At 44.8% G+C, this 13,685-nt stretch overlaps 1 protein-coding gene across 1 annotated transcript in view; it reads right to left on the minus strand.

Annotated features, from left to right (window-relative positions):
- Positions 1-13,685, minus strand: part of LOC135200750 (platelet-activating factor acetylhydrolase-like) — a 52,766-nt gene that overhangs the window by 28,456 nt on the left and 10,625 nt on the right. The window contains exons 3-4 of the mRNA XM_064229354.1: positions 13,394-13,553; positions 3,079-3,190 (exon numbers count right to left, since the gene is read on the minus strand). Coding sequence (XP_064085424.1) covers positions 3,079-3,190; positions 13,394-13,553 — 272 coding nt within the window. The remainder of the gene's footprint in view (positions 1-3,078; positions 3,191-13,393; positions 13,554-13,685) is intronic.

The raw sequence follows: 13,685 nt of genomic DNA on the forward strand, positions 1-13,685 counted from the left end.
TATATTTTTAAGGGTAAAATGTTTAGGATGACTTCGAAATTATATTAACAATAATTTCAAAGATTAATACAGTTATAGGTTAATAGTTTGATATATATCTGATGTAGAATGATATATTTGATGTAGAATGAAGCATACATTTGGTAGTATTTGAACCTTCAAGACAGGCAATTATGTAATAAGCACTTTAGAGGGTGAGGTTAACTATTCGTGTAAATCTATTACTTAATGTAGTAAATATTTTTTTTATCATAAATGTATTGTATGATTAAGAAAATACTAACATGACATAACAAGCCTAGCATTCTGTTTGGAGGTGTGTACGTCTACCATTCATCTAAACTACCCATGTATTTTAGATATGCTCTATACAGTAGCGCTATCCTAAAATACGATAATAGGATAATAGTTTAAGATATATCTGATGTAGAACGATATATTATTTGAACTTTCAAGACAGGCAATTACGTAATAATCATTTAAGAGGGGGGTGGTTAACTATTCATGTAAACCAATAACTAAATGTAATAAAAAAAAATTTATCATAAATGTACTTATTTGTACACAATCACAAAAATACTAACATGAAATAACAAGCCTAGCATTCTGTTTGGAGGTGTGTACATGTACTGTTGACCTAAAAAATAATCTTATAACACAGGAAAATATATGTATATATAGTGTATGCCCAATGTATTATATACAGTATGAGCACAATTATACTCAGACTTATAGACACAAGAAAACGTTCATGTCTAAATGATAGGGGATACTTAAAAGAGTAACAGATGTAAGCTAGAACTTAATTTGGCTACATAACTTTGAAATAATATTAGGGTATTCTGGGATGATAATTCTAGGTATATTTTTGTTGGAACTGTCAAGTTTTGTGATAACTGTTAAAATAGGCAGTTATAAGCAGTTTAGGGGTGCATATAGCCTACTTAAGAGTAACAGTAGTAGGGTAGTACTGTAATGTAAGGTTACTTTAGGTGTTTTGGGATGATGATTTGGGGTGCATTTTAGCTTTAAATGACATTAAATTGTTTTAGTGTGATGATTTAAGGTATATTTTTGTTTGAACAATCAAATTAAGCAGTGATATGTTAAAACAGGCAGTTAGTATAAGAGTTTTAGTTTAAGAGGTACAAGGTATTTGTCAGTTGAAAGCCAGTTATAAGCATCTTTAGAGGGATACTTGCATTTCAGCAGTAAGTTCTGGAACCTATTATACCATGTAAAAATGAGGAAGCAGTGTATTTGAAATAAATCATATATTGCAATGTTACAATGTATAATATGAATTAAATAATATCTCTCTATACTGAAATATATACAAATAAAATATGAAATAAACCGCATAAGATATTTAAATCCATGGACAGGAGAGAAACAGCAAAGCAGATGATAGCAATGTACCATATTTCTCAAATTTACCAAAGGTCTTAGAGCCCAAATTTTATGCTTTTCATCAGTCTAAACCCCGAAGAAGGTTACACTGATGGATATTAATCAGACAGCCTGTATTTGATCTTTGAATAAAGTATATAAATTATTCTTGGTTTAAATAGTAAACAAACAAAAGTATCATAAAATCCAAACCATAGACAAAAAAACATAGATTTACTTCCATACTGGGCAGATTATAGTGGAGAGTTAATAAATGAGCAATAACTAAAAAGTTGCACCAATATTCCTGGTACAGTATTTTTCCTTTTCTTAAATGGCCCTGACTTCAAGGGAACATTATCAGTTGACAACAGTCAAATTGAAAAAGGTTACTTGCTTTTATAGTATATATAATCAAAGTGGAAATTATGTAACACCATGCTTTTTTTTATGAGTTTCGTTAAAAAACCACACTTTGCTTCTTTATGCTGGTGGTAAAATTGCGGAAAATATTTGCAGGCTTTGAAGATTATATGTTTTTCTTATTTCTAATGTATGTATTGCATGGATTTTAAAGCTTTTATGTTTTATTTGGGATGTTATATTCATGCTGTATTTTAACCAAGCATAACTATGCAATAAAATGTTATTCCATATCTGTAATAATATCTCTTATTGCGATGTTTAGTTTCTCTATCTCAGATTAAAAAAAACCTACTGAACAGGTCTACATCAAATGCTATCAGAATCTTAAAATACTACACTAGCTGTAGCTCTATCCACTTGAACACACTGAGACACTGCTGACCAACTACTGTAAATCTCTGAAGCAACAAGGCTGACAATTTGTACTGTACTATATGTTACAATACTTTGTAATCTGTTCAAATTTTTCAGTTTGCTGATACATCAACTTCAGAAGGGTTTATTTGAAATTAGAATAAATGAATTTAAAAAAACATAAAACAAAATATGTTTAATATATGAGCCAAAAAATATATATGTGAGCTACAGTACCAAAGCCATGGTACATAGTATACAGTAAATGTGTGTGCAGCAACCAAAATAGGGCCATCAACTCACGAGCACTGCCAAATCATTGTTATATTTACTTTAGTTTTCAAAATTTTGCTTATAAAAAAAATCCATATTTTCCTGTATCATGGAAAAACCTCTACATTTAGCTGTATCTGCAACAGTTATCTACCAATAAAAAATGTGAATTGTAAGATAGCATTTATAAAGTTAAATTATGGAAAGATCTCTTCATCAAAGCAAATGTTTTATTTGCTTAAAATCCTTAAATAATAGGTAAATTATACACATACATTCATAATTACATATTCACTGACCTACATAGTGATAACAAAAACTAGAGTATCACAGTTAGTTATTTAGATAGGAGCTTAGTCACTAATGCCTTCATCTGGATGAAAGAAATGTTGTACAGGTATATGTATTTCTATTTGGTAAAAGGAATTATTTTGCAATATTATTACTTCCACTAGAAAGCCTATCTTGGGACTGACAAGGCTCTATCTTACCATATGCAGACAGAAAAGAAATACATTTATTAAAATAAATATGGATATGAATTAATCTAGCTTGAAAAAATGACAAATTCCCTACATATTTGACTGTATAGCTAATTAGCCAGTGAAGGACAAAAACTCTCAAAAAACTACTTACTTGCTGATTCCTGAGATCATATTCCTTTTCATTTGGTTGAAGAGTTCTGAAAAGCATGTGTTCTTTGCTACCATCTTCATTAAGTGTAAATGATGCACAAGCAGAAGTATCCCTGCAAATCAAAATTAACTGACTTATCAGATTCAACTTCAGTCACAAAGACTGCTTCAATCACGAAAAAAAACAGAAACTTAATTTGGTCAACTAGGAGGAGGAATCCTGACAAAATAAAAATGCCAAATAAACTTAATTATGAGGTCATTCTAATTTCAGTCACCCTAGCTATTATTATACATTAGTCATTTCATGAAACAATATGGAGGATATTCCAGGAAAGGTATGACGAAAAGAAGAAAAACACCACCATGAGATTCATTACTAGGCTGTAGAATATCATACTGAAAAAAAAGATGTGAATAAAACCACATGCCATATGCCAATATCAAAAGAAAAGAATACCTATATGTATCAATAGAATTCTGCTACGAAGCCAGTTTTCTGGCTTCCTAGCAAATGAACAAGATACACAGTAAAACATTATTAACCCTTTAACGCCAATTGGACGTATTAAACGTCAATATAAATTGTCTGTAAACTTTTTCCTTGCGTCCGCGCAGTAACTCTTCCGAAAAAATCATAAATTTTTTTGTCCGATTGTCGTAATGTTTGCACCATTTTAAATTAGCCGTTACATAAAGTTTTATATATGGAAATGTGTGCAATTTCATGTAGAATACAACAAAAAACAACCCATGGTTGTAGATTTTATCAATTTTGAAATATTTTCACATAAATAACGATAAGTGCCAAAATATCAACCTTCAGTCAACTTTGACTTGACCGAAATGGTCAAAAACGCAATTGTAAGCTAAAACTCTTATATCCTAGTAATATTCAATCATTTACCTTTATTTTGCAACAAATTTGAAGTCTCTAGCACAATATGACAATTTGTCGAAAATTGCATTTTTCCTAACTATACAAACCTGAGGTCCTTTAACAATAGGAAGTAGCTATCGGCAGCTGGAACGGTCGTAAGCTTCGAGCAAGGGGAGAACGGTAGTTAACTGCTTGTCCGATCGTCGCGCGGCGAGGTAAACAAATCACTTTTGCTTTTGGCCCATGCAAAATACGCAGAGTGAGGGGTGGCATGAGGAGGGACTATATGTAAAGGACCTCAGGTTTGTATAGTTAGGAAAAATGCAATTTTCGACAAATTGTCATTTGTTCCGATACGTAATACAAACCCTCGGTCCTTTAACAATAGGAAGACTCACTTCTTGGTTGGAGGAATCTGAGTCTTTTGATGAACAGACTGGTGTTCGTCCATCCTTGGAGTGCCTCCCTGGTCGTAAGAGCGAGGGAGGGATCCAAGCCTCTGTCCGATTGATCGGGGTGTGCACCGCAGGATCAATGGTCAGACCTCTGGGCCGAGTACTAAGAGAGAGGCAAGCGTATCTCTTTGTACCAGCATTGTAAGAACTTGTTCCTGTACAGGAGCAAATATAAAGTCATGGGTTTGTCTCATGTAGGCATCCACTTCCTCCCCCTTGTAGAGAAAGTGGTGGATATACGCTCCTATCCCTAATGAAAGGGATAGGATGGAGCTCGGTCGAGTAGCTTACCTGCATCTGACTCCCTTCCAGCGTGGTGACGACCGTATCCCTCTGCCCACAGGTAGAGGTAGAGAAAGATGGTGAAGAGAAGCCAGTCACACTCTCATTCGCACATTCATTCTCCCAGTCATACCAGGAATCGATGCTGTTCTGCCTGCTCGGGTGCTGGGTAAGCTTACATGTGTTGAGCAGCCACCACAGGTCCCAAGGAAAAAGTATCCAAGGACTTGTGGGCAATATCCCGAAGGTAGAAGGACGTGAAGGTGGTCTGGTTGGCCCAGACACCTGCCTTCAGGACCTGCGCCACGGAGAAGTTCTTACGGAACGCTAAAGAGGGTCCGATACCTCTGACTTCGTGGGCTCTCGGTCGGAGCGTACGGATGTCGTCGCTACCATCAGCCTCGTACGCTCTCCTGATCACCTCACGTAGCCAGAAAGAAAGCGTGTTCTTGGAAACTTCTTTCTTGGTAACCCCAGTGCTAACAAAGAGGCGTCGACACTCAGGCCTGAGGTGTCGAGTTCTCTTCAGATAGCGCCGTAGCGCCCTCACAGGACAAAGCAGCATCTCATCCGCATCGTTATCGGTGAAGTCCAGAAGGGAGGGGATCGTGAAAGACTCGAACCTGTCGTCAGGGATCGACGGCTTCTGAGTCTTGGCTACGAAGTTCGGGACGAAATCGAGCGTCACAGATCCCCAGCCTCTGGTGTGTTTAACATCATAAGAAAGACCATGTAGTTCCCCTACTCTCTTCGCCGATGCCAGGGCCAGCAAGAAGAGGGTCTTGAGGGTCAGATCCCTGTCTGACGACTCTCGGAGTGGCTCGAAGGGTCTTCGAGTCAAACTCCTAAGGACGAGAGTCACATCCCACGCAGGGGGCCTGAGTTCCCTGGGTGGGCAAGACCTTTCGAAGCTCCTCATTAGCAAGGAGATCTCGAACGAGTTCGAGATGTCCAGTCCCCTCAGTTTTAGGACGAGAGCCAGGGCGGCTCTATATCCTTTAACTGTGGGTACTGAGAGGAGCTTCTCTCGGCGAAGAAACAGAGTGGCTCTGAGAGGAGACAGACCCTGTCTACGACACCAACCACAGAAGACGGCCCACTTCCCCTGGTACACAGCTGCAGAGGACTGTCGGACGTGTCCAGCCATCTCTGTTGCTGCGCTACGTACGAGAAAAGCCTCTCGTTCGCAAGAGATGGTGGATAACAGCCAGCCGTGAAGTTGAAGGGACTGGACTGCTTGGTGGTACCGTTCTACGTGTGGCTGGGCTAGGAGGTTGTGCCAATTGGGTAGCTCTCTCGGTGCGTCCGCAAGAAGAGCCAGCAGGTCCGGATACCAAACGGCTTGAGGTCGTTTGGGAGCCACCAGGATCATTCTGAGATTGGGAGTGCGACCAGCACTCGACTGATCACTTTCCGAATCAGACAGAAGGGAGGAAAGGCGTAAACGAAGAGGTTGTCCCAGGGGTGTTGGAGAGCGTCCTCTGCAGCTGCCCATAGCTCCGGCACGGCTGAAAAGAAAACCTGAAGTTTTCTGTTGTGCCGGGTGGCGAACAGGTCTACGACCGGTCGCCCCCACAGGTTGAACGAGCCTTTCCGCCACATCTTGGTGTAGAGACCATTCAGTTCCTATCACCTGATCCCGACGGCTGAGCTTGTCCGCTACTACATTCCTCTTGCCTGGAATGTAGCGTGCTGACAGCTCTATCAAGTGAGCCGTGGCCCACTCGTGCACCTGCAAACCGTCAAACTGGTGAAGCGGAAGAGCACTAGGCCCCACCCCCCTGCTTGTTGACATATGCCACTACTATGGTGTTGTCGCACATCAACACACTGAGTGTCCCACCAAGCGGTCCTGAAATTCTTGGAGAGCGTAGAACGCCGCCTTGAGTTCCAGGACATTGATGTGAAGGTGCTTTTCGTGATGGTCCCACACACCTGCAGTCAGCAACTCCTCCAGGTGGCGGCCCCATCCCATTCCGGTCCGATGCGTCCGAGAACAGCAGCATCTCCGGGGGGGGGGAGTGCGGATGGGCCCTCCTCTTAAGAGGTTTCTTGCGTCGAGCCACCAGGCTAGGTCCTGCCTCACCTTGTCCCGTGAGAGCCACGGGAAAGTAAGGAGGATCCTTCGCCCGAGACCAACTCTCCCTTAGCCTCCACTGGAGAGACCGCAGGTTGAAGACGCCCGTGAGGGACTAACTTCTCGAGTGACGACAGATGGCCGATCACGACTTGCCATTGCTGTGCTGCCTGTTCCTGGCCGAGACAGGAACCGGCCGGCTGCCGCCCTGAACTTGGGACTGATACGCAAGTCTGCGGGAAAGACCTGCCTTGCTACCGTGTCTATCAGCATACCCAGGTACTTCATCTTCTGCTTGGGTTCGAGATCGGACTTCTCGTAGTTTATCACGATCCCCAGATCGCGACAAAACTTGAGGAGTCGATCCCTGTCCTGCAGCAAACTGCGAGCAGGAGCTCGCCAGGACCAGCCAATCGTCGAGATACCTCAGAAGGCGTATCCCGTGCGAATGGGCCCAAGCTGACACCAGAGTGAACACTCGCGTGAACACCTGTGGGGCGGTTGACAGACCGAAACAAAGTGCCCTGAATTGGTACACCGTCCCATCGAAGATGAAGCGGAGGTACTTTCTGGAGGACTGATGGATGGGTATTTGAAAATACGCGTCCTTCAAGTCCACTGAAAGCATGAAATCGTTCCCCCTGATCGAGTCGAGCACCGAGCGTGCCGACTTCATCGTGAACCGCGTCGTGCGAACGAGCGGTTCAGGGGAGAGAGGTCTATCACCGGACGCCAGCCCCCCGATGCCTTCTCTAGAAGAGGCGGCTGTAAAAGCCCGGTGATTGGTCCTCCACGATCTCTACAGCTCGTTTCGCCAGCATGGTCTTGATCTCCTGTCGAAGAGCGTTGTCCTTTGATGATCCCCGGACATAGGTTTGTAGATGGACCGGTTTGGAGATGGGGGGGGGGCCGAGACTCGAAGGGTAGCAGATATCCCTCCCGAAGGACGTCTACTATCCAGTTCTCGGCACCGTAGTGCTGCCAAGTTGCCCAATGGCTCGCTAGGCACCCCCGCACTTCCGGCAGCAGGTGAGGGGGAACGCCGTCCCTAGCGTTTCCCACCTCGTTTCGACTTCTTCCCACCACCTCCTCGGGGAAAGGAGGTCTGGGAGGAGGGCTGGTTACGGCCTCCTCTCGCAGAAGTCGAAACAACAGGAGTCTTCACACGGGGCTTAGACGGTGCAACCGTCTTAGCCGCCGTGGAAGCGCCAGCTAAACTCTTGGGCTTAGCCACAGTTACTCGAGATTGCCCAGTAACCTTCGAGACTGCCTGGTGAACTAAGCGGTCACTGTCATCAGTGCGCCGCCTTTCCACCGCAGCGTCCACCATCTCTCCGGGAAAGAGAGCGGGGGAACTCCTAATAGGTCCATTGCGAAGCCCGAGTGCCGCCTCACGCCCGGCCCCCTTGGTCACTCGGGTAAGGACTGCGTCCCTACGTCAAAGAACCAAGTTGGCCCACAGGTTAGCAGTCTGATGGGCGAGGTAAGAGATAGCTCTTCCTCCAGACTGGCACAGTCTCCTGAAAGAAGCGTCGTCTTCGAGAGCAGAACTCCCAGAGCCGGCCGCTACTTTGGATATTGTGAGGGACCACAAATCCAGCCAAGAGACTGCCTGGAATGCTGCCATAGCGGTAGATTCATGGGCAAGTGCCTCCTGCTGCGAGAACCAGAGGTTCTCCGACAGGAGCTGCTGCAGGGACACACCTGGAGTCAGCCTTGCTAACTCCGGGTTAACCTGTTTCGGCAGTATCGGGTCTTCCGAAGGCACGTAGAAACGCCTCTGACGCTGTAGAGGAGGAGGAAGCAGCTTGGAAGACCGTCCGGATTTCAGCGAATCCTCTCGCCCTGAGACGAGATTCTCGACTTGGTCCAGGACTGAGTCTGGAAGCTCCGATCGCGGCAGCCCCACCATCATTTTGGGTTCCCTCTTCGGGCCCCAAAATGACTCGAGCCGGGACGTGGGCTCGGCAGCGGCGATCCTTCCGCAAGGTCATTATGCTGACGAATCAGCTTAATGACTTCTGCAAAATTCCTCTGTATCTCGGGAGTAACCGCGTCTTGCGGAGTAGGACCGTCCAGTCCCTCCAGCAAGAACAGATCCCGAGATACTCCTCCTTCAGAAGGAGGAACAGCGGCAGACCCCTCACGGTCGCCTCCAGCTACTTGCGCGTATGCCCTGGTCGGTCCTAGAACTGTGCCTGGTCCATACGGCGTCATAGCGGGATCGCGAGCGCCGCACCTCTCGCGATCACTCCTAGGTACCTCGCTCCTCCCGGTGTAGCCCGAGGAGGTTGAAGGTACAGGAGAGGCAGACCTGACGCTCCCCCCTCGCTCGCTGGCAGGACCAGCGTGCTTGGAGGGCTGCTGCTGATCGTCAACCCGCGGTGGCGATCGAGCAGCAGGCCTAGCCTTGCCGCTCGCCTGGGGCGAAAGACTTGGCTGAGAACGTCGACGCTGATCTCTAGCGTCAGGCGAGCTGTTGCTGGTTACCGTCTCCGCCCGGTCCCGATGGGAGCGGCGGTCAGGTGACCTGCTAAGCTCGCTGTCGCGGTGAGACCGGCGAGCGTCCTCTCAGCGCGTCGAGCCGCTGGTACCAGCCGTGGCTGGTACCGACGGCCGCGGGGACCCCTTCCTCGCCTCAACCCGTGGCTGGTCAGCGACCGTCACGTCAACCCGAGCAGCCAGCTGGTCGCTGCGAGAGCGTCCACTGGCCTGGCGAGAGTCGTCTGCACGACTCTCGCCAGTCTTCTGCTCCGCGCCTCGATCTTGACGGCGAGCGAGCTCGGGCGTCAAAACTTTGGCTGGACGGTCTCCCGTGGAAGAGCGTCCACTCGGTACTTCTCGCGAACGAGAAGCAGCCGAGACGGATCCTGATTTAGCGGCAGAACTGCTAACACCAGGCGAGGACGTACCAGCCGGTGCTGGTACTCCTCTGGTCCCCGTCGTCTTCTTCTTTGCAGAGGAAGAGATGGGCCCCGTTCCCGAAGGAACAGGAGGACCAGCAGAAGAGCTCCCCGAATCGGCTGAGCGAGACGGGCCCTTAGAAGATCCCGAAGGAGTCTTCTTAGGGGGGGAGGAGGCAGCCTTCTTCTTCTTCGGCTTGGTAGCCTTAGAAGTCGAAGGGGAAGAGGAGGCAGCAGACGACGAAGAAGACGACGAAGACGACGACGACACCTTCCTCTTCTTCCTCTTCTTCTTCGCCAGGCTCCGCAGGACAGACGTCAGGTCTTCCATCCAGGAGGGAGCCGGGGCAGTTGCCGAAGCAACAGGGCCCGACTGCACCTGTCCGGAAGGACCTGAGACTGTAGCAGCACCACCAACAACAGGAGCGACAGGAACAGGTACAGGAACAGCAGGAACAGCAGGAACAGCAGGCACAGCAGCGTCTGAAACAAAAGGAGCAGCAGGGACAGCAACAGGTACAGCAGGTACGGCAGGAACCACAGGAGAGCCAGGCGTCCTGTCGGCAGCTACCGTCATTCTTGGCACCGGCGGCAGGTCTAGGGGAGTACTCTTAGGGCAGCGGAAGTCCGGGGTCGGCAGCACAAAGAACCCAGGTGGCGGTGGCACCGTCCTCTTTGACACGGCAGCAATGGGTTTGTGTACGGCAGCTGTAGGCGTCACCATCATTACATGCGGCGTATATACTAGATGCGGCGGCATGTCATAGGCTGGTGTTGTGATAGTGGTAGTGGTAGTGGTCACCACACCATGTGTGACCACTGCCGACCCCGCCAACCGCTGAATCAACCCCTGAATACTCCCTGCAGCCCCAGCGACTCCCACACCTGTCCAAGGTCGTCCTTCACGGTGGCACATCTGCGGAAGCAAACAGTCGGGTTAGTAAGAGGGGTTCCTCGCGCCTGGGGGGAGACAAACCCCACCCAGAGCGGACGGAAGACCCCGAATACAACTGGACGTCCGGGTAGCGGGCGCCCTCCTCCACACTCGACGGATCGAGCGAGGAGAAGGACTCCGCTACCCCCCCCGCAGGGGAAGGCGCGAAACGTGGGGGCTGACCGGGAGGCAGGAAGGAAGACGAAGTGTCAGTTACCAAAGGAGTCACTGGAGAGCTTTCCGATGACTTCTTTGGAGGCCTAAGTCTCTTCCTGCCCTCGTACAGAACCCACTGCGCCTCGGACCAATTCATACAAGTAATACATGGCTCGTCCCGGGAGCATTCTCGCCCCCGGCAACGAGTACACACCTCATGTGGATCCACGTCCACAAAAGATCTAAATCCGCCACATCTACGCCCCTCCAGCCCAGGACACACTCTACGGGCGACTGGGGGGCGCGGCGAAATCTCCATTTCTTGATCACTCATGATTTCAGTCAATGCAATAAAGAAATGAAAGAAAGTACTTACAATTCATATACCACACTAACAAACCAGAAAGAGGGCTGAATTAATCAAAGCAACGACAATAGCGGGCAGAGCGATGACGAACACGTCCTGTCTCCACACGGCCGAAAGCAAAAGTGATTTGTTTACCTCCCAGTCGCGCGGTGCGCGACGATCGGACAAGCAGTTAACTACCGTTCTCCCCTTTTTCGAAGCTTACGACCGTTCCAGCTGCCGCTAGCTACTTCCTATTGTTAAAGGACCGAGGGTTTGTATTACGTATCGGAACAAATTTCAATTTATGGTGAATTTATGAAAAAAAACATTTTCCTTATGTCCGCGCGGTAACTCTTCCGAAAAAAATCATAAATTTTTTCGTCAGATTGTCATACTGTTTGCATAATTTTAAATTAGCCATTACATAAAGTTTTATATATAAAAATGTGTGCAATTTCATGTAGAATACAACAAAAGACGACCCATGGTTGTAGCTTTTATAAGTTCTGAAACATTTTCATATGAATAATGATAAGTGCCAAAATTTCAACCTTCGGTAAACTTTAACTCGACCGAAATGGTCAAAAAACGCAATTGTAAGCTAAGACTATTACATTCTAGTAATATTCAATCATTTACCTTTATTTTTCAACAAATTGGAAGTCTCTAACACAATATTTCGATTTATGGTGAATTTATGAAATAAACTTTTTCCTTACGTCCGCGTGGTAACTCTTCCGAAAAAATTATAAATTTTTTTGTCCGATTGTCGTAATGTTTGCACCATTTTAAATTAACCGTTACAAAAAGTTTTATATATGAAAATGTGTGCAATTTCATGTAGAATACAAAAAAAAATCCTATGGTTGTAGCTTTTATCAGTTTTGAAATATTTTCATATAAATAACAATAAATAGAAAAAATTCGTCCTTCGGTCAACTTTAACTCGACCGAAATGGTCAAAAACTGCAATTGTAAGCTATAACACATACAGTCTAGTAATATTCAATCAATTACCTTCATTTTGCAACAAACGGGAAGTCTCTAGCACAATATTTCGATTTATGGTGAATTTTTGAAAACAGCTTTTTTTTACGTCTGCGCATTACGAATTCATGCATCATTTTGTGATAATATTTTCTCTGTGTTGCCTTGATCATTTTACAATGTGTTATATACCAAAATGATCGCAATTTAGTGTACAATACAACGGAAAAAAATTAACTCGTTAGCTTTAACCGTTTTGCTCACAGCACGATTTGATTACAATTATATATAAAATTTTGTTTTCGTGCTATCATATATCCCATTATTTATACATGATAATGATATTTTTTTTCATTTCTGATGGTTGCATACTAAACTTCACGCAATGACAAATAAAGGAGCCACAAATGAACTCTTAATCTTGAAAACTAAGCGTGCTGTGATTTTTTGAAAAAAACATTTTTTCCGCTTCAGCGCTCACTCCCAGACCCCGCCGGCATACGGGAGACGATTTTTATTATGCCCCTTCGGCGTTAAAGGGTTAAATGAACTACCATTACCAAAACTGGTTTGTCAGTCCTAAGTGAAAAACTGGACATGTAATAATTAAAAAATATGAGAGAAAAAACTTTCTAAACATACTTATGCCTTACTAGGCATCTAATACTGAAACATAAGTAGAATTAAAACAAAATTCAATTTTTAATTAAATAGTAAATAGCCTTATTAAATAACTAGTATTAGTAAAGCCATCAAAATTAACTGTTATAGCCATATATGCATGAAATGCAAAAAATACAATCTTAACACTAGACTTGATAAGGGAATAAGAACATCGGCTTGATATGTTTTCTTCATATGAACAAAGCTGAAGTGGAATGCGTAAATTCTTAACAAACTTTCACTTACAAAGGAGGGCAAAACTGTCCAACCTGTAGTTATCTAGTTGTTATATTCCGTGACACACAGACAACAGAAGAAAATCATCTCAATTCATAAGCAGTATACACACTATGCACAAAATGAATAAATGGAATAACCCATGTAATTCTCAGGTGAAAGGCTCACAAAATCAGAAAGTTTGGCCTTCAAGAGTTGAGTTAATGATGCTTGTAACTGCCATGTACAGCTTACTACTAGATGACTGCTGTCTTCTGTTAAGAATATTTGAGGCAACAGGGACAATTTTGTGGGTCAAGAATTACAATTAATGGGGGCTCTTGTGGAAAAAGGTGGGTTTGTAATTAAGATTAACCTAATAATTAAAAGCATAAATTTTTCCAAATAGCTAACCTGTGCTCAACTGCAGCCACCACAAATCCATGAGAAGATAGTTCTGTACAAACAGTGCTATACATGGAGCGACTGGCACTGAGCCCATGTGAAAACACAACAACAGGAAATTTCTTATCCATCATTGGTTCTTCCCATATCGCAGGAATAAGTGCGCCACCTAAAACAGAAAGTAATTAATGGACTCATTTATAGCTAAAATACAACTGATCACAGAAGAAGGAAGGGTCCTTAGCATACTCCTATATAACCTTGGAAGTGACGTCTTTCAGTAATATAAACTGATATTTTG

This window comes from Macrobrachium nipponense, chromosome 27, assembly GCF_015104395.2.
Source record: "Macrobrachium nipponense isolate FS-2020 chromosome 27, ASM1510439v2, whole genome shotgun sequence".
NCBI lineage: Eukaryota > Metazoa > Arthropoda > Malacostraca > Decapoda > Palaemonidae > Macrobrachium > Macrobrachium nipponense.